This window comes from Epinephelus fuscoguttatus, linkage group LG8, assembly GCF_011397635.1.
Source record: "Epinephelus fuscoguttatus linkage group LG8, E.fuscoguttatus.final_Chr_v1".
Lineage (NCBI taxonomy): Eukaryota > Metazoa > Chordata > Actinopteri > Perciformes > Serranidae > Epinephelus > Epinephelus fuscoguttatus.
In genome coordinates, this window is record NC_064759.1 from 16,070,295 (window position 1) to 16,097,032 (window position 26,738).

General features: G+C 40.8%; 2 protein-coding genes across 4 annotated transcripts in view; both read left to right on the forward strand.

The window, feature by feature from the left end:
• clstn3 (calsyntenin 3) overlaps nucleotides 1–6,618 on the forward strand; it is a 30,454-nt gene extending 23,836 nt beyond the window's left edge. Inside the window, exons 16-19 of the mRNA XM_049583588.1 lie at nucleotides 1,862–2,007; nucleotides 2,183–2,318; nucleotides 5,817–6,001; nucleotides 6,094–6,618. Of these exons, the coding sequence (XP_049439545.1) occupies nucleotides 1,862–2,007; nucleotides 2,183–2,318; nucleotides 5,817–6,001; nucleotides 6,094–6,243 (617 nt within the window). The 3' untranslated portion in view covers nucleotides 6,244–6,618. The remainder of the gene's footprint in view (nucleotides 1–1,861; nucleotides 2,008–2,182; nucleotides 2,319–5,816; nucleotides 6,002–6,093) is intronic.
• Nucleotides 6,619–10,475: 3,857 nt separating this feature from the next.
• On the forward strand, nucleotides 10,476–26,725 carry pex5 (peroxisomal biogenesis factor 5). Of its 3 annotated transcripts, XM_049583614.1 has the most exons (17): nucleotides 10,476–10,695; nucleotides 13,206–13,362; nucleotides 13,529–13,567; nucleotides 13,726–13,843; nucleotides 13,983–14,129; nucleotides 14,349–14,433; nucleotides 16,313–16,403; nucleotides 16,692–16,814; nucleotides 19,556–19,669; nucleotides 20,045–20,128; nucleotides 20,611–20,730; nucleotides 21,686–21,829; nucleotides 21,999–22,069; nucleotides 22,610–22,831; nucleotides 22,943–23,108; nucleotides 23,205–23,362; nucleotides 25,486–26,725. In XM_049583614.1, the coding sequence occupies exons 2-17, from the start codon at nucleotides 13,249–13,251 to the stop codon at nucleotides 25,730–25,732; spliced, it is 2,043 nt and encodes a 680-aa protein (XP_049439571.1). In that variant the 5' UTR covers nucleotides 10,476–10,695; nucleotides 13,206–13,248; the 3' UTR covers nucleotides 25,733–26,725. The 3 variants fall into 3 exon arrangements, with proteins under 3 accessions (XP_049439571.1, XP_049439569.1, XP_049439570.1); XM_049583612.1 differs by lacking the exon at nucleotides 19,556–19,669; XM_049583613.1 differs by lacking the exons at nucleotides 16,692–16,814; nucleotides 19,556–19,669.
• The last annotated feature ends 13 nt before the right edge of the window (nucleotides 26,726–26,738 follow it).

A 26,738-nucleotide genomic window follows, 5' to 3' on the forward strand; every position in this document is an offset into this window, starting at 1 on the left:
ACCTACAGACATCCACATTCTGGTAAATCTATCCCCATTAGAGGGGTCATTACTTGCCACACAAAATCTGTGATTTATCTGATTACCTGTCCTTGTGGTAAGACCTATGTAGGCAAAACAAGCAGGGAATTAAAAACCCGCATCGCGGAGCATCGTAGTACCATCAGATGCAAAAATCTTAATTATCCTGTGGCTGCTCATTTTGAGGAAGCTAATCATCCTATTGCTTCATTGAAATACATAGGTATTGAGAAGGTTTCCCTCCCCAGAAGAGGTGGTAATTTAGAAAACCTCTTATCTAGGAGAGAACATTTCTACATACACTATTTGAACACTCTGGCACCAAATGGTCTGAATGTTGATTACGATTTGAAATGTTTTCTATAGCTCTTTGCTCTAGATAAATAGTGTCTAGTGTTCTAGTGACAGAGACCAGGTACAACTTATATTGCTAATGATGCCTTTTTATAGGTTGATGTGCAGCTGATCTGTTCTTCTTTTTTGTAAGTATTGTATATTGTGTTTGTTTTGGAATAATCTGCGTTTTTTTGTGTCCATTGGGATCCTGTGCAGAATTTTTTGTATTGCATACTTCCTTTTTCTTCTCTGAAATGGATATTTTGATAGAATTGTATTTATATGGATTGTGATGTTTGATCTCTGATGTGAGTTTTGCAATCAGCTGATTTATTCACTTCTCTGCTGTCAAACATGCAGGTGATTAGTGTCAAATGCAGACCAGGTGTGTACACCAGGTGAGCTGATTGCTCACAGAAGGCTTTATCAGCCACTTCTTTTGGTGTCTCATGTGTGTTAAGACTTGACAAAGGCCCTGTGCCGAAACGTTGTCCTAAATAAAATTCCTTTTTTTACTTGCAGCTAAGTGTGCGGCGTTCCCTCTTTTTTCAAGTTACTGGCCAGCTACCATATTGCTTTTCAGTTGAACAACTTGCATTTTATGACCCACCAGTGGGAGCGTTTACTGGTCTGGTGTGGTGCAGTGCAGTGCAGTCTGGTAGTTGTAGGTTCTCTTGAGCAATAGCGAATACCACAGCCCTTTTTCCCTGTTTTCTCTTTATATAGCTCCAATTTCAAAAGTATTTGTGTCTTTCTATGGCACAGACAGCCCAGTTTTATGAAAAGACCATCCTTCCAACAGTGACATATGTCTTTTAACATTAAAAATGTCTTGTTCTGGCCAAGATAGGGAGCAATGGCAGCAATTACAATGAGTTGCACATAAACAACATGAAACAGATGGTACAAAATATGTCAGAAAACCTTAATTAAATTGTCTGTTATTGTCTGTTTGTGTTTCTCTGAAGTTTTTCTGTACAGCATTAAATATTCATAAAACTCATAAAACAGTTTCATAGTCATAAATTCTGCTAAAATGATTTATCAGGATGGAGTGGGTATGGTCTTTCCTGGATTTATTAACAGACAGACACAAACAGCCCCACAACTGTCATCACATTTCAAATTAAAATAGATAAATTCTGATTGGTGCACACAAATATGTGATATGGTTCTTTTTCCAACGAGTCCCACCTTGTTAAAAACTATGAAAAAAGAACAAAAAACAGAAACGCTCTCAGAAATTAACAAAACTGTTTTTAAGCAGAACATGTTAAAATCTTTATGTAAGACCTCCTATATCCATATCCATATTTCAGTGCCTTTAAAACTTTGATATAACAGATTCCCAATGACCTAAAAATGAAAAGTAATCCATCTGATACAGCCCCCCCAGCTGTCAATAAGTATCTGTGGACTACTTTTCTCTCCTCCTCCTTCTGTCTACAGTTATTGTCTCGGTATTGACTCTTTGTCCTCTTTTTTTGTTTGGCGCTTCCTCCAGGTGCCGAATCCATCTCTGTGTATGAGGACGTCCTACGCTCGGTGCGCTACCGACTGGCCAAAGGCTCAGCCCGCTTCGAGAGGCGGTTCCGCCTGTCCTGCTCTGAGATGAATGGCAGATACACCAGCAATGAGTTGACTCTGGAGGTGAGAAGAAACATCATTCACGTACAGTAACTCCTCTGATGCTGACAGGAAGATAAATGTCCTTCAAATCTGAGCATGGAAGTTCAGTTCCAACAGTATTTGTATGAAAGCTGGAAATTTGACTCTAGATTATTTAGTTACACATTCCTCTTCCCTGTTTCTCTCCTTCCTTCAGGTGAACTTCCTCCACTCTCTGGACAGCCTGTACCACCCGTCCCACCTGCTAGCCTCCCAGCAGCAGTTCCTCCATCCATCCCACCACGCTGGAGAGCTGAGTGGACACACCCTGCCCAATCCACATCGCAACTCAGGTGACATTTCTCTCTCATCAGCTGTCCTGTCCTGTCCTGCACCTTTCTAGAACTGATGTCACAAAATGCTTCACAATAACAGACAAAGGACAGAAATACAATGCAGTCAGAATATAAGAGTGGTGGATGAGGGGAGCTCTGGTAGCCTACTAGTTGGGGGCACACATACCACAAATCTGCAGCATCTCTCTCCACTGTGACTATCAAATAAAACGCAATTATAGCTAACACAAAATGATCTTATGAAAAGTAATGGATAAAAATAATAACTAAAATAGAAATTAAAATAAATAAGATTGTGGTGTTTACAGATCTTCAAGGTACCCTGTGAAGTTTTAAACCTCTAGTTGTTGATTTATTTTCAATAAAGCAAGAAGTGGATCTGAGACACAGAGAAACAAGGTTTAGGCAAATAAATCGAAGAGGAAAAAAAGCAATAAGCGACAAATAGGCCGTAGTTAGTACAGCAAGGTAGACTGTGCAATCTGGTGGAGTCTGGACTGCAGAGCCGGGGCATTTGTACTGTTGGGGTTGATTGGTGGATGGCTTACAGGTGAACAGGTAGATTGGCAGCAGGAGTTGATTGGCAACAGGACTGATGAGAGCAACACCCAAACACAGAGACAAACAAGGGACCACAAGAAACAAAGGAAACAAAACAGCTGACACATGAGGAATGAAGGAAAGGCACAGACTGTGACACTAGTAGCACCATGGAGCTGTTTTTGTTTTTTGTTAGTGTGTCCCTGCTTTATTTATTGCATGTGCACACAAGTTGGTGACGTGATGGACAGTCCTACCAGTGGTGTCGTACTGTTCCACTGATCAGTAGGTGGCAGTAACACGCCAAGATATGCTGTATTGTGCCGGCTAGACAGGGAAGAAGAAGACTACAAGCTACTCAATATGGGCTGCAGTCGAATAGTCAAAAAATTAGGTCCTATTTCTTTTTGTAAACACTTTTCCTTGACCTTGATTGAAAATGTCATGAGGTCAAGGAAAGGTGTGAAGGAGAATTCTAAAGGACTTAGGAAAGACGACCCCAGTGCTAAGAGCAGATGGACATCCATGTGGATCTGCTGTGGTGAAACTACACTACTAGATGTGCATCTTAGATACATCACCCAATGTAAGTAGTAAGCGTTAAATGTATGCAAGACGGGCAAAATGTGTTTTCGTGAATGACCAAGTGGTGGGTCTTGTTGCTGTCACAAGGAATTGTGGGATGACATCATTTCCTTTCCTTTCATGAAGGGTGGTCCAGTGTATTTCATGCAATAGGACATAAGCAAGGAAGCATTGAAGTGCCTCCCTTTAGACTTTAGAGGACTCGACCAGCTCTTATTATACTTCCAGGTCATTTTACTCAGTCAGGAACCTTCCTAAGCAAAAAAACGGTTGAACCGCAGCCCCAAATGTAAATAATCCTGGCTTTAAAACACTTAAAAAATGTCTTTTGCAAACTTTTTATGAGGAAGGAAATTTACTCAACCTCAGGGATATACACACCAAATTTTGGTGAGTAACTTTGAATGCAAACAAAACTTTTGTTTGTTTACAAGAAAGCTCCACAGAGCCCCTTTCACTCCAAAGGGAAAGAATTTCAAAGTCAGGAGCTGCAACCTTAAAGGCACGATCGTTTTTAGTTTTTGCTCTGGAGCAAGGACCAACCCACAAACCCTAATCAAAAGACCCCAGAGACCCACTGCTGATAAAGGGCTGCAGCAGAACTCTAATGCCGGCAGGTGCCTGACCATGCAGAGCTCTAAATGTAACCACAACACAGTGGAACCAGTGTAAAGAACAGTGTGCACGATGGGGCAGGGTAACCATTAACTGTGTTATTATGGTCTGCTGCACCTCTGCTGTTTGGTTTGTGCAATCGCTACAGCCCCGCAGCAGAGAGGATTGTCAGGTTTAATCATGTTGCCCACACAGTGTAACACCAAAGCAAATGTTAGGTTTTAAAACTGCCTTCAAAGAAATGGTTAATTTGGATTACTGTGCTATTTTTCATACTTTCATTCTCAGAGCTGATACATGGCGTCTAATTAAAGCCACAGTATTGCCTTGTAGCGCTTATAATGGCCTCACCGCATGTGTCATGTCTCTAACGCAGCTGTCAATCATGTCAGTCACTGCTCGTGAACTGACAAACAAGGAGGCACTGATCAAATATTAATCAAGATTCTAGAGGTCAACTGATACTGGATTTTTAAAGGCTGATATAGTAACAGTGGTTTGGAATGATAAAAATCCAATAGCTGATTAATCAGCCAATACCACCCCCTCAACCTGACAGAAAAAAGTAATTAGGTAATAGATAAATCTGGAACTGAACGTTACACTAACCGTAAAGATTCTGCTCACCGCCTACAAGGCCCCTAACAACCTGTCTCCTCTATATCCCTATGACCTCCTCCATCAGCACTCCCCCTTCATTTGTCTCCGCTCTGCTGATGCTAATGTCCATCAAATCGCCAGGACCAAGCACCAGACCTGGGGTGACGGGGTCGTTTCAATTGTTGCCGTCTCTCTGTGGAACTCACTACCAAATCACATAAAAATGCCCCCACATTGTCAGCATTCAAAAAGCCCCCTGCCCCCCAGTTGACTCTATTCAGTTTTAGTCTTTAATTTAATTTATTAAAATTTAGTTTAATGTAACATTTTGGTTAGTTTTATTTTATTTTATTTTGTCTTTAACAAAGAGTTTACTGTTTGTTTGTTTTTAATCCTACTCTACGTAAGGCGTGTTTGAGGATTCCGAAAAGCGCTATATAAGTCTGCTGTATTATTATTATTATTATTATTATTATTATTATTATTACTGTTGTTGTTATTATTATTATTAGTAGTAGTAGTATTAAACAGGCAGGATTGATCTTTACTTTTTTTAGCTATTAATTTTCTTCAAAATCAACCTTAGTTTCTGACCCGGCCGCCATGTTGGAAACAGTCAAGCCGAAAGCACAGCACCGTCCACCAGCCGGAGCAAACTTTCTCATTTTACAGCTCAACAGTCACTAAAATATGTTTATGAAAATATTTAAGGTGAGAAATAGGCAATGCACTAACAGAATCTTGATTCATATTTGATCAGTGCCGCCTAGTTTGACAGTTTGACTGCAGTTCATGAGCAGTGATTGACATGACTGACAGCTGTGTTAGAGGCTCTTAGCACTGAATGGTTGTTTTCTGTGTACATTATGCCATAAGAAGCACAATGAGAAAGAGGGAAAGAAACATGATTTTTGTTTACAGACTGTCCAATGGGTTTCTGTGTAGATATAGTGACAGTTTCAGCACATTTGACAACATAATTTTTCTCAACTATAGCTGTAACTTTTAGGTGTTCAGTAATCAGGTCAAGGGTCAGGTTTGAACTTCACATGGAGATGAAAATTGCACCCAAAAGTTTGCACACTCTGGATATGAAGGAAATCTGTATTATTTTATTTCACATAATCATCACTGTGGGATTTGTTTTTTTGACAGTGGTGCCAGGAGCAGCCACCGTCATCATAATGGTGTGTGTGGGTTTCCTGGTTGTCATGGTGATCCTTGGTGTTTTCCGAATTCGCTCCATCCATCGCCGTGGTGAGGGTGCCAGGGGTGGGGCCAAGGAGGGTAGCAGCCAATGGGACGACTCTGCCCTCACCATCATCGTCAACCCCATGGAGGTAAAAAGCAGATAAGTTACTGATGCAGTCATGATGAACGACCACACCTGTCGAGCTCCTGTTTTCATCCACACGCTGCTCTTTTCCCGCAGTCCTACGAGTCTCGTATGGGCATCTCTGCTGACACGGAGGGGGAGGGGGAGGAGGACGAGGAGGTAGCGGAGTCGCCCGACGACGCCAGTGACGACCAGCGAATCATCATCAAGAAGGAGGGGAGGGACGGCAATGCCCGCCGCTACTGAGCCAGGCGTGTCTCTGCACCAGTTCTCATGGAAACCACAAACCGGCTCACCAGTCACACACTCCAACACTTTTAATATCAACGACTGCTGACACTACTAGTATAAGGAATGTATGCTTACAAACACGATGCACAACACAGTCACTGTAATACTCTTGACACTCAATGCCATATGTGACCTATAACCAACAACGGGCAGTTGTTCTCCACCTAAATGTTCAATGGCACAATGTATACATTTAATGTAATTTAACCGCCTGAGCAAACCCCACTAAAATTGTATGTGGTGCACCAGTTCTAAATCACAAGATGGTAATGTGTCTGTATAGTGTAATACTGGTTGAATGAGACTGCTTTTGTTAAAAAAAAAAAAGAAGATTGTATTCTATCTTTTGTTATTGAACACAGAATGAAAAATTTACTGGAACAATCCGCAACATGCAGGCCTTGAATAGATCTGTAGGCAAAGACACACAAGCCTTGACCCTGACATGTCTGCACTCCCTCATCAGACTCGACTCGAGGAGTCTGTGCACAAGCTCTTTACTCCCTCTTTGCATCCTCTCTCGACACATTCCTCCACCACCGTTAGGATTGAAGACAGTGAGGTCAGACATTACGGTCACTCTCAAACGTATTCATTAAAAAAAACACCAGGCTTGTGGATATTTTTCTTTTGGTATTGGGACTACTTCAGTGCTTCAGCTCCCGACTATATTTTATGTGGAGCTGATGATAAGATGAGAGGACTATCAACCACACACCTCACCCTCTTCAAAAGTTGGTACTTATGCAACGCCCAGACGCAGATTAAAACCCTCTAGGTTTTGAGCAAGGAGTCTTTGCAAAGTCTCAGCTTGTGCCGCTAAATGACAAAAACACCTCCATTTACAGTAAACCTGACCTCTGACCCCCTCTCACAGTGACCGCTGGAATGTCTCTAAAAGACTCACTGCACTGTTTCACTCACTGCACACTGCTCTTACAATAACTGCAAGACGTCACACGCAATCACACACACACACAAAGACCACATACACATACACACTCCATAATGCTACCCCTGCTGTTTCCAGAATGTCAGCTCAGCTTGGGCAGTTTTGATTGTATTGATTGTAATGAATTTTCTGTACATACAATGATGAATATTATGATATTATTGTTATTACTATTATTATTGCAGCCACTCTTCTTCTCATTTTCTGCACACTTTGAGAGGGAGCAGATTATGATTTACTTTTTTTTCCCCCTCCATTTGAATAATCACCTTTACAGCTTCAGAAAACAGTATAGTAATAATAATAGTAGTAGTGATAAGGATGATAATCCCTGGCTTGATGAGTGTCTCTTAATTTGTGTGTAATATTGTTGTAATTTAAGAACTTGTCAATATCTGAATCACAGAAAAAGGAGGGCACATTGTTGTGATACTTAGAAACGTCTCACACTTTCATCTCTCACACTTCCAGGTGATTTTTTCACATTTCAGAACCTTTAATTTCTTTTCTGTTTCACTCCATCCGATATATTTGGTTCAATGAATGTACAACTGTGTGCTTCTCCTCACCTCCCCCTCCCCTCCCTATCTCCTCCTCCCAGCCTCCCTGTCTCCCCCCCTCACCTCTCCCTCTGTGTCTTCTTGCTGTCTGTCTGTGTAGCCTATCAATGTGCAGTGCTAAACCTGTCAGTAAATAAAGCCTGTCGTTTTTTGAGTGTGATGTTAAGAAGGAATAAACATTGCATTGATTAATAACTTATATTATTACTATGTTACTATTGGAACATTACCTGTAATTATTGATACAATGATGACATGGATTATGCTGACTAATTGTTATTGAGAACTGTCAGAAAACATTACAAAATTCATAATAAAAACACTATATGACGTCTCCACGAGAGAGCTTTCTTGGCACAGTAGGTACTAAAAGAACCCCTAAATTTTGTAAAACTATTTTAAAAGTGAAAAAAAAATTGAAGGAATGTACTATATGTTGATATTTTGTTATAACTAGGACCAATTTCATACACATGACACTTAATTTCCTACATTCTGATGAATTTTTATGCACCACTTTGCACCTTTTCTGACTCAATTTACGGTGCAAATAAGTTAAATTTGTCAAAATAAGTCTTCTGCTACTTTCATGTTTTTAGTAGGGGACGCAAATATACATGTCCTAAATTGAGGGGGCAACCCCACCTAAAAAAGAAACATGCACGACCTGAGGGGCAATTTGCAGCAGTAGTCAACACATCCACAATTATACAACACCAACATCAACAAGACATAAGTACATACCTGTATAACAAACAAAGGATGTCCCCTTGATATGAACTGCGTTGAGACCCTAGACTGTATGCTGAGACACAGTGTTCAAAGTCCAGTACAACTTGTTCACAAGCCCAACAGCTGATGGAACAAAAGACCTCAGATATCTGTTTGATTTGGGTCATACCATGGAGCCGGTGCCTTTTGCGTCCCCAGGAAATAATCAGTCATAAAATTACAACAAATAATTATGTGATTCAATAATATAACATAGGGGACTAGGTTAATTGGTAACTCTAAATTGTCCATAGGTGTGAATGTGAGCGTGAGTGGTTGTTTGTCTCTATGTGTCAGCCCTGTGATAGTCTGGCGACCTGTCCAGGGTGTTCCCTGCCTCTTGCCCGATGTCAGCTGGGATAGGCTCCAGCCCCCCCGCGACCCTCAAGAGGATGAAGCGGTTAGAAGATGAATGAATGAATGAATGAATAATATAACATATGTCTTTGTCCTCAATATGACATCAAATTAAATTAAATATGATTTTATATCATTTAAATTACTTTAATGCTGATGAGACTTCTTTAGCGAAATGTAGGAAAGATGTTAAAATGTTCATATTTACATATTGTTTTAAGTCTGATCCTATTGTTAAACAGTGTTTTTCATTTAAAAAAAACCCCATTTTTTGTAAATATTCATCAATTTATCAGTGTCCCCCGATTTCATGTCAGTCCTGTTCCCCTAACCAAAAAAACCTTTCCAAAATAATGGTACATTCCAGATTTGGCATGGTTTACAGGAAGTTGCATCATCAACTGCTTCAGTTAAATAAGTTTCTCTCATCTCTGATATACTGTTTTTGCTGTTTTATTAAGGTTTGACCAAATGGCACAAACATACAATATTAGTCCTGTGATGGCAGGAGCCAGAACTCTCCATGAAGAGGGCGATGAGGGTCAGCTGGAATGACCTTTGCCCTCTGGGTAGCTCTAACTAGGTAAACACGATCAAGATCTCTGAAGTCAGTGTCAATGGTCATCTGACAATGTTTTACAGTGTTTCCTAGAATCTTTACGCATCACTACGTCCTCTTTTTTAAAGCCCTAACATCTTAATAATACAAATACTTTTATGCTGGTGGGGGTGAGGGTGAGGGTTTTGGCCTGTCCCTTGCTATGATTGTTGTTCTTCAGCAAGACTTTTAATTTGTAAAATGTAGGCAAAATGTTAAAATGTTCACATTAACATTTTGTTTTAGGTCAGAATATTGTTAAACAGTTTATCTGTGGCCCCTGATTTCATGTCAACCCTGTTACCTTAACCCAAAAAACCTTTGTAAAATAGTGGTACATTCCAGATTTGACATGATTTACAGGAAGTTGCATCATCGCAGAACTCTGATATGATCTCTGATATACTATTTTTGATGCCTTATTAAGGTTTGATCGGGGGGAGAAGCATACGTCAATCCTGTGATGGCAGCAGCCAAACTCTACATAAAGAGGGCGATGAGGGTCTGTCAGGATGATCTTTGCCCTCTTGGTAGCTCTAACTAGTTAAACATGATCAAGATCTCTAAAGTCAGTGTCAATGATCATCTGACAAAGTTTTAAAATCTTTCCCAGCCTATTTTAATTTGCCATACGAAGGAGGCCAAACCAGCGGTGGCAAATGTTAAAACTGACTCAATAAAACATTTTTAAAATCAGTCTGCCCACATTAAAACCCCTCAGCCTCCTAAATAAAAAGAATCTCTGATTGGTCTGTACAAAAAATGATAAAATTAAACATTGTATATTGAATTTTATTCCTTTGTTTTTCACCTGTAAACTACACTCCTGAGTTAGTGGACTTTGATTTCCTGCGTAATGGATTATACGTAAAAACTCTACGCTTCACTACGCTCTCTTTTTTTTAAACCCCGACGTCTTCTTACGTAAAACCGTTTGAGAATACGGAACCGTCGTACCGTTCCGAGGCACTCCAACCGATCGGTGAGGGGTTTTGTGGGTCATGGAGAAGGAAGGTAAATAAGAGAGAAGGGCTACTAACACACAGCGGCTGTTTTCTGACGGTTACCGAGAGGTTTGACACTGCGGCAGCTTTTGTGTGCGGTACGGTTGGAAAGGACAAACCGGAGAGGAGGGACTGTCGGTTGGGCTCCAGCAGCAGCTGTCTGCGGTGAGATGAACATCACGCTATCCGTCTATTCATGCCTCTGTGGCTGCATACAACAGCAATCATCTCCTCACTGGCCCTACTGTAGCTAGCTAGTACCGTTAGCTAACGCTAGCTACATATGCTATTGTTGGAGGCGAAACGGGTCGTTAATTATTTAAATCTTCCGTGTTTGAGTTTCTACTTGATGAGCAGCATGTTGGCAGCATTAGAGGAGACACATTAAGTGATGTTTATTAAGCTAATGTTGCTGTGTGTGACTGAAGCCACAGTTAGCATCGGGCAACACAATGCTATCAGTGTACACAGCTTAACTGGATTGACACATGACAGCATCTGAATGCCTCTGCGGCGTTCAAGTGTACATTTCTCCTTAAATTGCTATCACATTAAGGATAAAATAAATGTGAATGAACAGGACAAAACACACCTTCTGTCACAGTTAATGCATCCTGCAGGTTTGTGGTATGTAACGGTGAAGTGAGCAAGTACACAGGTGTCACAATGTCCTACCTGTGTGTGTTGTGTGTGTGTGTGTGTGTGTGTGTGTGTGTATTAATATCTTTGTCTAATCCTCTTAATTTAACCCTAATCATCACACAGTGCAGCAGCTCTGTGAGTCAGGAGGAATAAAATAGTCTTAAATCTATAACCTGGACTGTGAGAGTGATGGACAGTCCACCTGTAGAGTGGACTCTGTTGTGTAATATTGTCTGCAGTATTTTCAGGTGAACACTGCTGCTGCTGAAATATGGTAGAGTGGAGCAGACAGGGAATTAAATTTCTATTCCTGACAGTTCATTATGGAAATTGTAACCATTACGTATCCCTCCAGGGGGGATAGAGAAGTTGAGTAGGCCAGCGTGTGTAACAGTTTGTCAGCTGCTCATCCTGGATGTGGGTCAGTAAGATCAGCTTCCTCTTGGACCACATATTGTTTGACTGAATCATTGTCATTAGGATTTTTCTTTTGGAGTTGTTTTGCTTCTGGAGGATCAGGTGAGTGACCACCAAAATGATGAGGACCAAACAGAACTTGTGCAACATATTGTGCGTGTTGAACGTGCGCAACCTCCCACAGGAAAGTTGCAATCAATAAAAACAGACTTCATGAGAGAAATTTTGTCCCATTCTTACAAACATTTTGGAGACAGGAAATTGGCAATGCAGACGGATTATTGTCAAATAGATTTTGGCGCACACTGTTTTTGGCTTTTGTCCCTAGGTTCATTTTTTATAAATGAGGCTCCAGGTCTGGTAGCATTTAAGTTACTCTACTAAGTGCAGTCATGATACTGAAATTTATAACTTTGATATTACACCTTGAAAAGTATCGGTATTCAATACCGTTTTTCGCGAGGGAAAATTTTGACATTGAAGACATCCAAGTAACATTTTTTATCAAAGAAAAATGTACGTCATGACAACGACTTTTCTTTTCTTTGACAATGCTAACACAGATACCAAAATATTAGGTAATTTGTTCACTACCTTACTTGGAGATACAAAAAGGTGTTTCTGCAAAACCCTTTATTTCAAGTCAAAATTGTAGAAGAAAGGTCTCAACAAAAGTTTACTAGAACTTTGCCTATAAAAAATAGTGTGCACATATTGCGTGCAATATTTCTATTTAAATTAGGAAATATCTCCTCAAAAAATAAGTCAACAAGATGACCAAAATAAGATTTGACTTGTTACTTTTTACAATTTACTGTTATAGACATATTTAGTGGCTTAAAACCAAAGAAGTATTTATGTTTAATACTGAGCTCTGTATGATATTCTTTGTAGTCTGTGATTTTGGTCATAACGTTATGGTGATGAGAAAAAGACAACATTTCAAGCTATATCAGATTGACAGATAAATCATCTATCTATCTGATATAGCTTTAAATGTCGTCTTTTTCTTATTGCAAAGGCTAAATTTCACTTTAAAGCTAAAACTCTGTGAACATACTTAACTAGCTGAGTGAAATATGCAGTGACTGCCTCTGCCTGCCGGGCCATCATATCCACATTATTAATGGTTCACTCTCTGCCAGGAAATGACACGGAAAACAGCAGATGGAGCTTGAATTTGGTTATGTGACTTGAGACTATCTGTGCGGTGGACACGTTGGACGTGTTGAGTTATATAAAGTAGACAAAAGTCACTCGAAGTCTTGTATCTTGCATTATGTTTTGGATTTCAGATTTTTCTCAAGATGAAAAACAAAATCTTTTATGTTGATGGGGGTAATTCCACAGAGGTGACTTCATCTGTGCAGAATGCTTTGTATAATTTGTAGCGGAGGGCCTGAACTGCTGTCATCCTAATTTGAGAGTTAAAACTATTACTGTACAGTTTCTCACAGGTATCACACTGTTGTATGATCATGTGCTGTACTTTACTTTGACTGTGAATGGTCCAAAATAAATATGATTCAATTAACTTTCTCGCACCCAGACTGAATTTTGTGCAAATTGTCTGACACACACATATTGAATAACTCATCTGTTCCTTCTCTTCCCAGTTCTCAGGTGGTCTGATTGGGTTTGCCTCATCCTTGTGTTGCCATGGCGATGCGGGAGTTGGTGGAGGCAGAATGCGGGGGAGCCAATCCCCTCATGAAGTTGACCGGTCATATGACCAAAGAAGGGGGGGCATGGCGGCATCGCTCAACACCTACAGTGAGTAATTTGTACATAGCCATTAGTTGTTGAAATGGCTGAATCTATCAGCAAAATAATTTCCTCCAAAGTGCAGATATTTCAGTCTTATAATGACACTGCCGCTTGACAACAGGCATGGCATTAGTTGGTTTGTTACCTCATTTTTTCCTCCTTGTTTTCTCAGATTCCCCCCACTCCCATTGAAATTGCAACTGAAGAAGAGGTCAGCACTTTTATTCCTTTCCATGTTCAGCATATTGTATTGACTGTAATACTGTATAATGTTCTCCACTCTGAAGCAATTTCATGTGTGTGCATACTGATTGCAGTTTATTAATATAGTCTCTAAAATGTGGAATATTATTTTTATTTTTGCTGCAGCTGGTGAATGAGTTCCTTCAGGCGCCCCCTCGTCCCCCACACACGTTTGACATGGGTCAGCTGTTGGAGGAAATGCAACAGATTGACCAGCAGAGCTACAGACAAGCTCCACAGAGAGGTACACTTAATTATCATCTTTCTTGTATATTTTAAATACCAATTTCAGGTGTTTTCCTCTAGTGTTTGCATGGCTGAAGCTTAGGTCTGTGCACAAACTGTTGCCAGCATTTTAAGTACCGCATATTTTCATGTCATAGCTCCAGACGTGGCAGCGTTGGCCCTCTCCGGTGACTGGACAGCTGAGTTCCTCTCAGGTCCTGAAGCTGCCTCCGCACCGGGGCTCATTGCTCTTGGTGATGCAGCAGATGCTGATTGGACGAAAGAATTTATTGCTGAGGCTGCAGGTAGGTTGAGTTTCTCATAGTTTCTTCTTTTTTTTCACCATCCTGTGAAAGCTTTGCTTAATGAGCACTTTATCATTCTGGAGTCATTATCAGTCTGTCACATGTTAGACATTTTAACTGACATACTTGCCTTGGATAAATCCTTTGATTTTTGCACTGTATATACTTTTTACAGTGTGCCTATCAGCTGTGTTTTCTCCTTTTCTTTCTCTGCTCCAGATCCGGGACGCTGGGCAGAGGAGTATCTGGAGCAGTCAGAGGAGAAGTTGTGGCTGGGAGACCTGGGAGACAAGGAGAACGAATGGTTAGACCGGGGGATGGGGGACGTGGAAAGAGAAAAGTTTTCAGAAGAAAAATTGCTTATATAAAAAGCCTACGTTAGGCAAACTGCAATAAATGTAGAATGAATGCAGGACTGAAAAAGAATAGGAGGACAGGTAAACAAAGAATAGCATGCCTGAAACCTTGACAATGTTCTTGTCTACTTGTTGAGAATCTGTTGAATTTTAATTTTTCAGACTTTTAAGCTTGTCTAGTCTGTATTTTGATGTTGAGCTCACCCAAAGAAAAGACCCATTAAATGACAGAAGTGTCTGAATAGTAAATGAAAGCTGGTGTAAAGAATATCAGCCTTAAAATGTCTAATCATCAGCATGGTGCGCTGACCTCAACAATGCAGAGTACAGCCTTCAGCCTGAAATGATTTGTTCCAGCCTTCATATTTATAATAAAGCAGCTCATTCCAGTCTTATAAGTCTGTACACTGTAATATTAATTAATTTAAGTTGGATTTTATGAGGCACTCATCCATTGTCAGTGTATTAAATTTAGGGTGTTTTCACATATAGTCCTTTTGAAACAAACTGACCGTAGTCCCCTTAAAGTGGACCAAAAGTGGACCAACAGAAAAGCAGTGTTAGTTCATTTGAAAGAGGACTCGGTTCTCTTCCTGGTCAACTTCAGCTCTGATGGGGCCTCAGTCCACCCTCTGTTCACACTACTTAAGCCTTGCCATAATAGCTTATCATAGGGCTTAGGAGGTTATTGCTGATATATATGCTGATCCTTTCTCTAGAGCACAAACTTCTTGTGTTTATTTGAATTTTAGCCTTTATATAATATTGACGTGCAGTATCTTCCATGGACCAAACTACCCCTCGTCCTGCGTCTTTGCAAGCGTTACAGGCTGATGTGGTTTCGTCTGTTTTTTTCAAGCCTCCCAGTGCAACAGCATGTGATCTAGAGAGCTAAATAAAATTTGGCAAAGAGCAAAGCGAACCCGGAGCGCTTTGTGTTCACAAGGAACAGGTTAAGGGAATCGCACTGCGGACTTGAAGCGAAGCAAACTCAGACCACCTCATGAGTGTTCACATATGTGTAAAAAATGCTGAGTCAGCTCTCCGAGTCTGTTTAGAGGGCTGAAAAGGACCAAGTGTGAAAACACCTTAAGTAGATGTCCATCAGCACACCCCTAGTTTGGTGAAGCGGCAGAAGTGCTGACACGGAAGCTAAACAATGTACGGCTATGGACGGGGCAGCGACAGAACGTAGAACCATAAAATAACTCCCATCCAAGAAAATCTATAACAGTTTGAGCACTATATTGAAAGTATTTTCATTTCTTTACATTTGCGTCAGACAGCCCGTACCATTGGAGAAGCATTTAATGGCTTCAGTTTCCCATTTGTGCTCTCTTCAGTGCCACAAGACTCCATTGCCAAAACAGTAATTTTAACACGGAAGCTGCTGGAAGCTACCACTGCCTGAATCTGTTAGATAGTCTGTGTTATTGTGTGACCTTGATGAATCTGAATTAATCCTTTGAACACCAAAGTCAAATAAAAACACAAATAACAGATCGAGGCATTGGTAGACTAGGAGCTCTTGTGTTCAGCACTGTTAAATCAATGTTTTCTTCGATGGAGTCTGGCTTTGAAGAGAGCGATATAACAGCTCCCTTTCCTTTTTAGAAATCGCTGACAGCAAGGTTAAGCAGTGAAAATATACTAAATATAGTGTACACTTCAACTGATACTGACTTTTTTTAGGTGGGACTTTTTTAGGTGGCTAAAATCTGGGGGGTGTGCCAACTGACATCTAATGTTTAGTAATATACTGACTATGGATAAGTATCCCATACAACCAGACTTCAATAGATCTGAACTATCCCTTTAATGTGACAGGACAAAGGAGTATCAGCCAGGGGAGGAGCTGAGGCAGACGGCCAATGAGCTTGTCTCAAAGGTTGATGACCCCAAGTTACAAAACACTGAGGTGAGCAGTGTGTTCATGTTCATGTCAATCATCTTCTGTCACCATATCCTTTCTCTTTTACTTTGACATTTTTATAGAGTAGTTCCTCGGGAGCAAAGTGCATTTGTTATGTCGATGGCTTGAGTTTCACTGTAGTTTTTCATGGTTATTGCTTTTAATTTGGAAAGAAAGTTATTAGTTTAGAAAGAAACTAGCTGTGCATTAGTGTTAATCTGACCAATTAGTAATGGTATTGGTAAAATGTTTTGTTTGCTGTCATTTTTTTTTTTTTTTTTCGTTGGTGTGTAGTTCCTGCGATTCATTAGGCAGATTGGCGAGGGCAGTGTGACAGTGGAGAGCAAAACAGACAAACAGCTCACAGATAAAGCTCAGGCCGAGGAGGCTCAGAACTGGGCCTCCAACCTCAACCAGGTACGAGTCACTGCCCACTGAGGAGGGAATGGTTGCAACGGGGGGAAACACACTGGGGGAGGCACACTGGTTCACTTTTGCAGAATATAGACCATGCCTTGTGACTCATCACCCCAGTATCTGATGCACAGTAACATTTTCCACTAATGTAACCAGAAGCAGCCGCTACACTCCCTGTAATATGAAGCTCCAGGCTGCGCAGCATTGCAGCATTGGAATTTGTTCAGCAATGAGAGGAGCCCTATGACTATCTGCTTCTGTTCTCATGCATTTGGTTTTTAATGTCTGCAATCAAGCTGTGGTTATTCCCACCTTGACTCAATTTCCCTTCAGTTCTTGATTTTATTGGGGTTGTAAGTAATTACTTTGGCCGGATTCACTGCAGGCAAAAAAAGGCTGATGCAGGATTTTGGATTTTAACTAGACTTTCCTCTGAAATGGCAACACTACAGAAGCCCATATCTGCCAAGAAAAGAAAATGATTAAAAGTTAGATATGAAAAAAATACAAATACTCCCAGTATATCAGAATTATGACGTAATAAGTCAAGATTATGAGATAGTAAAAAGGCAAATATTGGCTTATTATTTTTATGCCTCCATGTTGGCGATAGCCGTGGCCAGAGGCTTTATGTTTTGGGTTGTCCGTATGTACGTACGTATGTCTGAACGTCTGTCCCATGCTTGTTAACACAATATCTTAAGAATGCCTCAAGGGAATTCCTTCAAATTCAGCACAAAGTCCACTTGGACTCAACAATGAACTGATTACAATTTTTGTGGTCAAGAGTCAAAGATCAAGGTCACTGTAACCTTACATCCATCTCATTCTTGTGAGTGTGATATCTCAAGAACAGTTGGAGGGAATTTCTTTGAATTTGGCACAAACGTCCACTTGGACTGAAGAATAAACTGATTACAATTTTGTGGTCGAAGGTTTAAGGTCAAGGTCAGTGTGAGTCTGTCTAGTTCTTGTGAATGTGATATCTCAAGAACAACTTCAGGGGATTTCTTCAAATTCGGCACAAATGTTAACTTGGACTCACCAACCAACTAATTGGATTTCGGTGGTCAAAGGTCAAGGTCAGTGTGGCCTTGCATCTGTCTTATTCTCATGAACAAGATATCTCAAGAACACCTTGAGGGAATTTCTTTTAATTTGACACAAACGTCCACTTGGACTGAAGAATAAACTGATTAGAATTCTGTGGTCGAAGGTTAAAGATCAAGGTCAGTGTGACCACAGAAAACATGTTTTTGGCCCTAACTCAAGAATTCATATGACAAAACTTCACACAAATGTCTAACAGGATAAAATAATAAAATGATCACATATTATAGCCAGGAGGTCAAAGGTCAGCTTCACTGTGACGTCATAATTTTCTGCATAAAACACTTTTCTGGCCACTACTCAACGTCATATTTCAGGAACAGAAGGGGAGACCTTTGGTCAGATACTGAATTGGTGACACTAACTTGGGCGTCTACCTTGAAACTGTACTGACTGTACAGACCTTCTGTGCTGTTGGGGGGAAAATGTGTGAAGTGTGTGAAGCATCCATGGATGTAAACTGTAAGAGAAACTTGACTGGTGCATGGAGGCGGTAATTCTAGTTTAATTCTGTTTAAAGAAAATAAGCCTCGTATATCGATTATTTAATGTTATTTCTCTAAAACAGTAAAAAATTTTGAGATTGTAAAGTTTTGACATAAGTAGTCAGAATTGTGACTTACCGTCTCATCATTTTGATTTACCAGTACTTTTATTTTATCATGCCTAACTTTTCATCTCTTTCTTTTTTCTTATCTTTGCGGACATGGGCATCCGTATTATACTCTGCATGTGCAGCTTTCAATCCTGTTTATGATGAATATTTGTTCACCATGGCTCCTCTGTATGAGCCCCCCAAGTCCCGAAAGGTGACATATTAACTATCTTGTGCGCACAAGATAGTTAATATGATAAAACATTTCACCTTTCAGGACTTCAGGGGCAACATACCATTGTGCTTAAAGTGGAAATAGACAAGTTTTTTGCTTTAACTTATAATTTTGATGTAAATATTGATTGCATAATGTAATAGCTATCAGAAAGTGACACCATCTGAGTTTAGATGGGTTCTCAATAAGCCTTGCTTTCACTATGCAGTTCTGTGTGCCTACGGGAACAATCTCCTGGAAAAATTAAGGCTCAGTTTACAGCATAAAGGAAGTACATTATACATTGCACGACTAAAGCAGGAGCAGGATGGTGCTTTTGTTTTTCTTGGTAGCTATCAGGAGCTGTTCCCACTTACCAAAAGTATCAGTGTAAGGTCTTTGCAGTTGTTATCCCCAGTAGTGGAAATGGCTGACAGTGGAACAACCAAAGTATCTGTGGAAACTGTGGTAGTTGCACAGCTCTGATGATAGCGGAAAGCAATCTTGTTGTCTTTGTGACAGCGGCGCCAACAGCAATACCACTTGAAAATGCTAGGGAGGGAAAAGTTGTCTGTTTCCACTTTAATTGCCCTCTAACTGTGACATGTACTTTCCCATTTTTTGACCTGCCCTTTGAACTCTCGGCTTGCCATTCCCTCAATTAACCGCCATCCATCTATTCCTCCTACTACTTGAAATTACTCCTACTCCACCCACCCCTCCAAAAAATAAAAAATGAAAAAACCTCCCCACCAACTGCTCACTCCTCCTCAAAACATTGCCCCATTCCCCATCGCCACCCCTCCTCGCCTCCCACCATAGTTCCTGACGAAGACGGGGGGAGGGAGTCTTCCCTTGGAACCCCCAGAGAGGAGTGAGAAGATTGAGAAAGTTAAAGCTAAACAAGCACAGCAGTGGGCCAAGGTCGTCAGGCAGGTAGGACCTTGGTGGTCGTGGCAGCGATAGGTTTTTATTTTTAGCTACTTAAGATTTGCTTCTAGTGTCGTACTTAGAGTTTTGTCCTGCACATAGACGGCAAGATACAATCAGTATTTAATTATTTTGTTGCTGGCAAGTGATTTTTCTAGCTGATTTACAAAGTAGGAGTTTATTAGGAGGAACTGTAAGAAAGCAGTAGGTGGAAATTAGCTCTTACTGTGTTGTTTCTTCTTTCATCTCCTTTCCATCACTTCCCTCTATATTTTTCCTCTTTTAATGTCCCCATCCTCAGCTTTAATAACAATTCATCATAGCCAGCATGTGCTGACTTGAATCAGCCACTGTCAGCATTACTCTTCATTGCTCTTCAAGGTGTCAGTGGACTCGGCTGAAGCCTGGGTAGATGAGTTCGCCACATCCGGGCCGGATTTCCAGCAAGCTAAAGCTGCAGTGGAGGTGTGACAAGATTCAATGACAATTTAAACTCTGAAAACAAATGAATGAATAAAGAACTTTATTTATATAGCATCTTTCATGCACAGAATGCAGCACAAAGTACTTTACAATTCAGCGGCAGAGACACATGGCAAAGAAATAAAACCATAAAGTTATACAACACTCATTCAAGGAGAAATGAGAAGACTAAATTAATCACTCAATCAAATAACTAATAAAACAGGAGTTATATGGTCTCTCCTTTTAGTTTTTGTTAAAAGCTAAAGTACTGGATGTTGACTGTGAGCACTGGTAACATTAAATCCAACTGTGTTCAAAAAACAAACCACCATTATTTTCTTTTGACTGACTTGTGCTACAAAACACCATCAATACACTTTCGTATGTCCCTTGGAAAAATCAGTGTCAAATATGTCCATAATACAGGATGATATATGATGTGAGGAGACTGAAATAATGATGTGTATCTGTCATTTTGTCAGAGCGATGTGGATTTCTGGGAGAAGCTGCAGCAGGAGTGGGAGGAGATGGCTAAGAGGGACGCAGAGAGCCACCCCTGGCTGTCTGACTTCGATCAGCTACTCAGCACTTCTTATGACAAGGTAGCTGACAAGCTGCTCACAGCAGGCTGAGATATACTATCTGCTTACATGTTTGAGGATTTCAGCATTTTTGCACATGCAGCTCTACAAAAAGTACATGACCTACAGCGTTACTGGTTTTCATGTAGCTGATTCTGCATGATCTGCTGTTAGAACAGTACACATGGACATATTCTCTCCACGAGTGCGTTTACATGGAAATGAATAACCTATTTATGAGTCCTGGTTATGATCATGTTTTAGATATGATGTTTACATGATCACAGAAAGACTGGGGTTTTCATGTTCCCCGTGTACACGAAACCCTTAATAACACGGTCACTGACTGCTGCAGTGTCTGATGTTTACAATAACAAACCAACAATGGGAGATGAGAGCGACGGTAAATATAAACACTGCACTGTACATTTATAACCGCTTGGCACCTTCTTCTCTGCTTTTCTTCTCTGCCAACACCTGTCTGCTTTCAGCGCACCCACCGTCTCTCTCTCTTGACCACTCACTCTGTACTGAGCTAATTCTCAAATCAGCTACACTGCTCTCCACACCATCCTCCACACAGTGCCAGCCTGTCACTGTTACTACCGCCATATAGAGCACGGGAGCAGTTGACGGCGATAGACAGCCTCCTCATTACCGAAAGGCAAGACTCCATTTCTTCGTCCCTCCAGACGTGAGACACTACCGCTGCCATCATTGTTTGTATTTCGGTTACATCACTTGGCTGAAGCTGTGGCCACGCAGGTTGTTGGTGGCACTCAATAACTGGGATAGGGTGTATACATGCAGCAGTATCCCAGTTTCTTTTGGAGTACTCCAGCTTGGATATTTGGGTTTCTAAAAACAGAATATGGTGTTTACCTGCTCAAAGACATAAACAGGAATGTCCAAAAATCTGACCTTGAATATATCCAGTCAGTAACAAACTCCATGACTTCCTTGTGTTTGCCAATAGGGGTATCAATTTGAAGAGGAAAACCCCTACTTATCCCACCCGGACCCTTTGTCAGAGGGAGTGAAGAGGATGGAGGCAGGGGACATCCCTGGTGCCGTGCGGTTCTTTGAAAGTGCTGTACAGAGAGAACCAGACAACCAGCTGGTGAGTGTCCTACAGCCTGCAGCCTCATTTCAGACATTATTTGATCAGCCTCTTATTAATTAACGTTTTCAAAATTGTCCTCGCTTTTAATTGTGCTCATGTTTGTGTCCCCACAGAAGGCAGCTGTAATAATGATGTGGTGTGTTCATTTCCTCTGATTTAATTGTAGGCATGGCAATATCTGGGAACCTGTCAGGCAGAGAACGAGCAAGAATTTGCTGCCATCAGCGCCCTCCGCAGGTCGGAAATCAGAAACAGATAAGCTGTGTTTAGAAACAATTGGGGCAACATATAATTAGTGCATCTGACTTTGCTGGGCTGTTACATGTTACATTTTTTTTTGCAGAAATTATTGTAAATTTTATGATACTCATGTACTTGGAAATAGTTCTGATTCATCAGTTTTTTACATCTTAATAGTGTGCTTAATGAATGTAGGCTCAAGCTGCTTTTCTACTTCCTCTGTTGGGTAAACATCAAAGACAAAATTCAGGTAGTTGCTTAAAAATCTGAAGAAACCTAAATGAGGAAATAGATACCATTCTGTTACCTTGTTACTATGAGTGTATTGTTATTTTGTAACTTAGGTTTTCATGTCTATAGTCACTACCACTTGTCCACTTTCAGCTGAAAACTTTTATTCAAAGTTGTTATTGTAAGATTTGACCCCTTTAATTATTTGTTGATTTATAACATTTGCTGTCTCAACTAAATGCACATCCTTGTTCAAGGACAATAGGATGTTATTTGTTCTGACTCTTTTCCTTTCTTCTTCATTAGATGTATAGAGCTGAAGAACGACAACCTGACTGCTCTGATGGCGCTGGCCGTCAGTTTCACTAACGAATCGCTGCACAGGCAGGCCTGTGAGACTCTTCGTGACTGGTTAAAGCACAATCCAAAATACCGTTCTGTGTGGGAGCAGAATGAGAGCGAACGTCAAAAGGACGGTGCCAGAGAAAGAGAGAAGGAGAGGGAGAGGTTCGGGTCACTGCTGCCAGAGTGAGTATCACATGCCAGATGATTTCAGGTTTAAAACTGAACAGATCCAGTAATTCTAAAACATTTCTCATCTTCTTTATTAACTTCTTTCTTTCTGTATTTCATGCACAGGTCTTTGTTTACTGATGTCCAGTCCCTGTTCCTGCAAGCAGCCAACTCTGACCCCGCCCAGGTCGACCCCCAGCTGCAGTGTGGTCTGGGCGTTCTCTTCAACCTCAGCGGGGAGTACGACAAGGCGGTGGACTGTTTCAGCGCCGCTCTGTCTGTCACACCACAGGTTAGTGTAGAAGCCATTGATGAGACTCCAGCCTCACACCGCATGATCTGTCTGTTTCTGAGCTCTCCCCTCTCGTTTGTCGTCTGTTTCCATCAGGACTACCTGCTGTGGAACAAACTGGGCGCCACACTCGCCAACGGAAGCCGCTCAGAGGAGGCTGTAGCCGCCTACAGGAGAGCTCTGGAGCTGCAGCCTGGTTTTGTCCGTAGTCGCTACAACTTGGGAATCAGCTGTGTCAACTTAGGAGCACACAGGTGAGGGAGAAACTCTGTGGTTTGTAGATTTGTATGTTTGAATAAGGGTGATGTGTCCGTTTTTAGCTTTAAAGGGAATGTTTTGAGGTTACAGATACCATGTTAACTGCTTACTGTTGCTTTAGACTGATTCCATGAATGATTTATGCGCCTTTCAGACCATACCATAAACATGTATGACACACTGTGCTGTGGCATAAAGGTGACTACACTAAATTCTGTAATGATTACAGAATATTTACGAGGCCCAGCAAACCAGAAAAAAATGGAGGAATAGTTGGTCCAGACATGAGCTAATATAAAACTTAGTGTAAAATGGGTGAAAGGAACAATGTGTGTGTCTGATGTAAGTTGTCAGACTGAAGGTTTTGAGGTTGTTTTGATTATTTGATAAAAGGTGTAGCTGTTTTGATCAAACATTTCTTTGTATGTACTATAACATGTACAACACAAATGATTTAACAAACTCTCTTTGCTTCACTAGAAACACTGTTATGTTTGTGTTACTTTGGAATTTGACTTGATTGTGCTTTCTTGTATCTGGTATAAAAGAACCTAACAAACCCTGGTGCAATGCAATCACTTGTGCTTCCACTAGATGGCAACAGCAGTTTTGTAGAACAAACTCAGTTGCCAGTTTATTAGGTACACTTAGTTCAAAATAATGGTGTTAAATATTGAAAATGACTTGGAGAGCTGATAATTTAACTGTGTGGTTATCTTGTAGTGGTGTTGAGTTGTCTTGCGTTATACTGAGAGGTGGTGTTTGTAATATTTTGTCAACCCCATTTATATTTCAAGAGAGATGACAATCAGAGAAATGGTTTAATTTGGTTGTTTTTTTAATTTTATTATTATCATATATCACTCTAACTGTTATCTTATTGGGGTCAAAGTAATTGGGACAAGATGTATTCATTTATATGATAATAATTATAATATTTATTTGCATAGCACTTATTTAAACAAAGTTACAAATTGCTTCACAATGTGCGGAGAAATAAGACAACAAAACAATACAAAGGATATGAAACACAAAACTACAAGACAGGCATTAAAAGGGAAATCTTTCCTATAAAAATATGTTTTAAGCAATTATTTATGTGATAGCCAGCCTAATCTCCTCAGGCAGCAAATTCCAGAGCCTCGGGCTTTGATAGAAAAAAGCCTGGTCACCTCTAGTTACCAGCCTTGATCTAGGAATGACTAGTGAGTGTCGGGTTGAGGATCTCAGATCACGTCTTGGAGCATAGGTAGTCAGAAGCTCTGCTCTATTATTCTGAAGTAAACTGGTAACCAGCGGAGGGAGGCAAGAATTTGGGTAATATGTGACCTAGGATTTGTCCCAGTTAAAATATGAGCTGTAGCATTCTGCACTAGTTGAAGCCGAGCTACTGAAGATGCGGCAGTAGCTCAGTCCATAGGGACTTGGGTTGGGAATTGGAGGGTTGCCTGTTCGAGTCCCCGTCCGGACCAAATATGGAGCGACAAGCCGAGACGCCCCTGAGCAAGGCACCGAACCCCCCAACCACTCGGGGTGCCTGACCAAGGCAGCCCCCTCACTCTGACATCTCTCCGCTTTGTGTATGTATAGGTCCTGTTTGTGCATGTGTGTGACTTTCGGACCTGTGTGTTAATGACAGCGGAGTAAAAAAATTGATTTTCTCCTCAGGGGGATTAATAAAGTATATTAAAAAAAATTTTTTTACTGAGGCATGTAAACACTGAGGTGTGAGTAGTTGAGGTGCGAGAATTTATGTCACTTAAAGGAATACTTCACCCCACAAATCACCATTTTTATATCAGTTATTCACCCTGTGTTATGTTGAATTCATAAAGAAAACTTTCTTGCATGCCTCCATCAAACAGAGAATGAGAAACTGAGAAAATTCTTCATGAATTGAAGTCATAAATATCTGTGATTAAAAATAGCAGAACCATATCATAACATCACTTTATAATATATCAGCTCATTATAAACTCACAGCTCATGCAGTATAATCCAAGTCTCATTTATTCAGTCATAAATAAATTGTCATTTGGGGAGTGAAGTATTCCTTGAACCTCTGGCTAAAATCAAGTGGTGCTCATCTTGTCGTGTTTTCTCACACCTTTATCCTCAGAGAGGCAGTGGAGCACTTCCTTGAAGCTCTGTCTCTACAACGCCAAGCTGCCGGGGACGGAGCGAGAGCTGCGAGGGGGCCTGGAGGTGCCGCAGCCACCATGATGTCCGACAATATCTGGTCCACCCTGCGCATGGCTCTGAGCATGATGGGAGAGAGTTCTCTGTACGCTGCTGCCGACCGCCGGGACTTGGACACGTTGCTGGCTCATTTCTGCCAGCGAGAGGTGGACGGTGGGACTGAATGAAGGCCAGCCAGGGGAGGGCATATTGAGTGTGAATGTGTTTTGCTGAGAGGTAAATGTTTGGGTGACTGAATGAAGTGAAGAGGAATCAGAGCGGTAACGGTTACAGAGAAACGGAGGAGGAAGACACTGTGAATTATCCACCATTCTACGGACATCATCTTGTGCGCTTGAATGACTTCCATCAAATGATTTCAGTATTAGTCTCGACCTGGAAGACGCAGCCGGCAGCGATACAGTCATGGCACTGTATTTGACATGTTCGACAGTCCTCACATTTCCTCTCACACTGTTGATCTGGAGACCTGGGTTCAATAAAATGTCACTTTTGTTGTTGATTTGAAATTTGTTCTCAGTGAAGAAAGTAAAAGATGATGAATGATGATGGATGCAATGTGGACGGTTACCATGACACTCAATGCCCTCACAGTTTTAACAGCAGGTTGTAGGCTGAGCTGTATACTCTCTATGGTTATGTAGATTAAAGGTACAATATTGCCGCGACATTGAAAAGAGTACTGCTTTTTTATCAGAGGTGCTCACAAGAGAAGGAATGGGCCAGTCCAGAGTACAAACACTAATCAGAAGTGCTGAAGTGGCCTGTTTTCCCTTTTTTTTATACTTTATTTAATTTTTTAGTAATCAGTTATCAGCCAGGATGATGAACTGACAACCAGCGGGACTGTTACTGTTATGATGAGGTGTGTATGTGTGTGTGTGTGTGAGTGCGTGTGTTTTGGGTCGGGTGGGGGATATTAATCGTTCATCTGATGATAAGATCATATAATTGTAATACCATTGAGAATTATTTCTCTGGACTCCTCCCTTCTCTTGCTCTTTTTCATATCGCTCTTGTAAAACAATTTGCTTTGTTGTAAAATAATGCTATATGCCATATTGTGTATTGTAACATAATTGTTGCACTATAATTGTGTTCAGGCTAGTTGTATCCTGACTGCAATGTTTAATATAATATTCAGCAATAAAGCTTTGATTCCAAACATCTGTT